Source organism: Psilocybe cubensis, chromosome 12 (genome assembly GCF_017499595.1).
Source record: "Psilocybe cubensis strain MGC-MH-2018 chromosome 12, whole genome shotgun sequence".
Lineage (NCBI taxonomy): Eukaryota > Fungi > Basidiomycota > Agaricomycetes > Agaricales > Agrocybaceae > Psilocybe > Psilocybe cubensis.
In genome coordinates this window covers 2,558,597-2,561,213 of record NC_063010.1, presented here as the reverse complement: position 1 = coordinate 2,561,213, position 2,617 = coordinate 2,558,597, and the positions used below count along the sequence as shown (strand labels likewise).

The window sequence follows — 2,617 nt, the reverse complement described above, 5'->3', positions numbered from 1 at the left end:
CGTGACACTCTGTTCATCAGAGACCTGTCTAACTTGACAATAAACATTGACAGATTTGTGATAGTCGGTAAGATACATGACAGCTGCGCAGCATCACTTCACGCGCTGTCATCGGATGTCTAGAACATTCCTTCTAAGAATAGCCACTGAAGAGTCTATAAAGACGAAAGGGCTGGTTGTTGGGATCCCCCAACAGCCCTCAAGTACTCGTCCTCTCCCAAACTCCTGCCGCTTGTGCCTTCCCAACTCATCCGGGAGCCCTTTCGTCACTGATCTTGCCCTTGACTCGGGGACGTTTCATCGACATGTTGGCTGCCTCACGGCAAGCGGGGCCCTTTTTCTTTCACTCGCTCACGCCTTCTATGTTGGGTTACGGAGGTCATACAAACTCGTTTTAGTCTAGCTGCGGGGATATCCAGCTATGATGACTTTGTAATTCGAGGGCGCGCAGTTCTTCAATGGGTATGGACATCAGGTGAGAGTACACTGGGGGTTGTCAGGACCAGCTCTGCTGGATACGCTCCTGGCAAGTCGGTTGCAGCCGGCGACACTACCGAATTGCTGGGACGTCCTAAAGCTTGTGGGTACCGCCGACCGCTGGAAACAGCCTAGGCACCGGTGGCGACCGGGTATGGTAACAATCCCCAAGATTCAGCGAAAGCTGGAATGGATAATCAGCAGCGAATCCGTAACGGTCACGCCGACGGAAGCGTTCAACGACTAGGTGGTAGTGGGGTCTTCGGATCTTAAGATATAGTCTTGGGAGTGGGGAAACCCACATCTGGTATCTAAACCGCGCCTCGCTGCTTACGAGGACGGCCCGAAGTCCAGAACCGCTTAAAACGCGGGTGACCCGGCCTCCCCTTAGTAAAGGGAGTTAACACAAGGATGGACAAATAGTTCGTCGCCGGAAATGAACCTGTGGCTGTAATGGCTGATGTGGCGCCCCTTGGTAAAGGGCTTAAAGGGTATTAGCCTGCCATGTCCAATGGCATGAGAGTGTCCCTTGGTAAAGGACTTAATAGGCAATAGCCTGCTCTTTTGTCATGAGCGGTATGTAGTGATCGTTTGCCTGTACGGTAGCGCCCATTGCTTGCACTGGTCCACGCCCGTAAAAAATCACGAGCCGCTGGCCTTCTTTCTATTTCAAACTCACAGTTTAAACTAGTCGCTCGCACCTCGCTTCGCTCGGTGCTCGCTCCCCCCCTAAACCCAACGACTTTGCTATCACCCATCAGTTACCATGTCATCCCAATACTCTGCTGCATTCTCTCGTGCCATGTCCCCTACCCTGGACGCACTCACCCAGGCCGTCGTCAACAACACTGTCTTCGGCGTCAACGATGAAGCAGGCCGCCATAACGCTCTTATCGACGAGCTGGCCACTGTGGTCATCAAAAAAATAGCTGAGTGCCGCTCCGTTGACCAAGTCATAGACTGCGTCTTTTTTGACTATCGTGCTGCCCTCAGGGAGTTTCTCCTCAACCTCGCATCGTGGTGCGACAAGAGGGAAACAGTCAAGGCTAGCCTCGAGCGCCTTGAATCTGCCGTTAGCGCAGGCAACACGCCCAATCGCCTTAAGGTGAAGGCACCCGAGTTCCAACTTACGAAGGAATTCGCGGATGCCGGGTCAGCGGAGGCTCTTCGAGTCTCCACTACGTTCTCTTCCGCTCGTGATGCCTTCCAAAAGGCAATTAACGACGGCGCCGTTCAGGCGAAAAAGGACGAGCTGGCTTTTTGGGATGATAAATGCGCGCTCAACTCTTGCTACGAAGCTGCTGCCCTCATCGTTAAGGCAACTTACGATGATCGCAAATCCAGCTACAAGCTCCCTGTTTTCTCTACAGACAACAAGGGAGTTCGACGTATAGCAGAGTGGGTAGTGTCTCCGCAAAAGAAAGCCGAATGCAGTGCGCTGCAAACTATACTGCCGGCGATCTTTTCTCATATCAAACAGATTGTCAACATGCGCCACCGCGCCTTGGCAATTAAGATTGAGAAAAAGCGGACGACTGCGGCAACAGCCGATGTCGAGATGGCCGATGCGACCAAACCAGGTCCATCGATTCAATCCCTTATTGATAAGGGCTTGAATGCACGTCTCAAAAAGCTCAACCTTGGATCTGTGGGCAAGAAGGCAAGTTTTCGTAACCCTTCACCCATAATTCTGGACACTAATTATTACTCTAATTACCCAGACTTTGTCTGGCCAGAATTCGTCCAAGGCTCCTCAACCTCAGGCCAGGAAAGCTGGCCCTTCGAAACCCAAGTCGTCGTCGACGCCTTCGCAGAGGAAGCCTCAAACCAAGGCTTCCAACAAGGTCGACAACAAGAAGAAAGGGAAGGGGAGAGCTCCCGTCAAGAACAACGATCCAAAGGGAAAGGGAAAGGCAAGAGCCTAGACGCGCGGTCTACTGTAGCATCATTTACGTCGGTGAGACCCGCCTTCCCCAACTCTATTCCTGACGATATACTCACCATGACTAAAACAGACGCAGTTTCTTTTGTACACCTCAATACCCCGATTTCATTCTTATTGGCTGGCCAGTATAGATCTAGTGTACACTGTAGTCCTGGTGTTTCGGTCCCTGTTGATGTAGCAAATGATTTATCTCTT

General features: G+C 51.7%; 1 protein-coding gene across 1 annotated transcript; it reads left to right on the top strand.

The window, feature by feature from the left end:
* Positions 1-1,243: 1,243 nt before the first annotated feature.
* On the top strand, positions 1,244-2,402 carry JR316_0012753 (uncharacterized protein; the record flags this gene model as incomplete). Its single annotated transcript, XM_047898372.1, has 2 exons — positions 1,244-2,125; positions 2,199-2,402. The coding sequence occupies 2 exons, from the start codon at positions 1,244-1,246 to the stop codon at positions 2,400-2,402; spliced, it is 1,086 nt and encodes a 361-aa protein (XP_047743261.1).
* Positions 2,403-2,617: the final 215 nt, after the last annotated feature.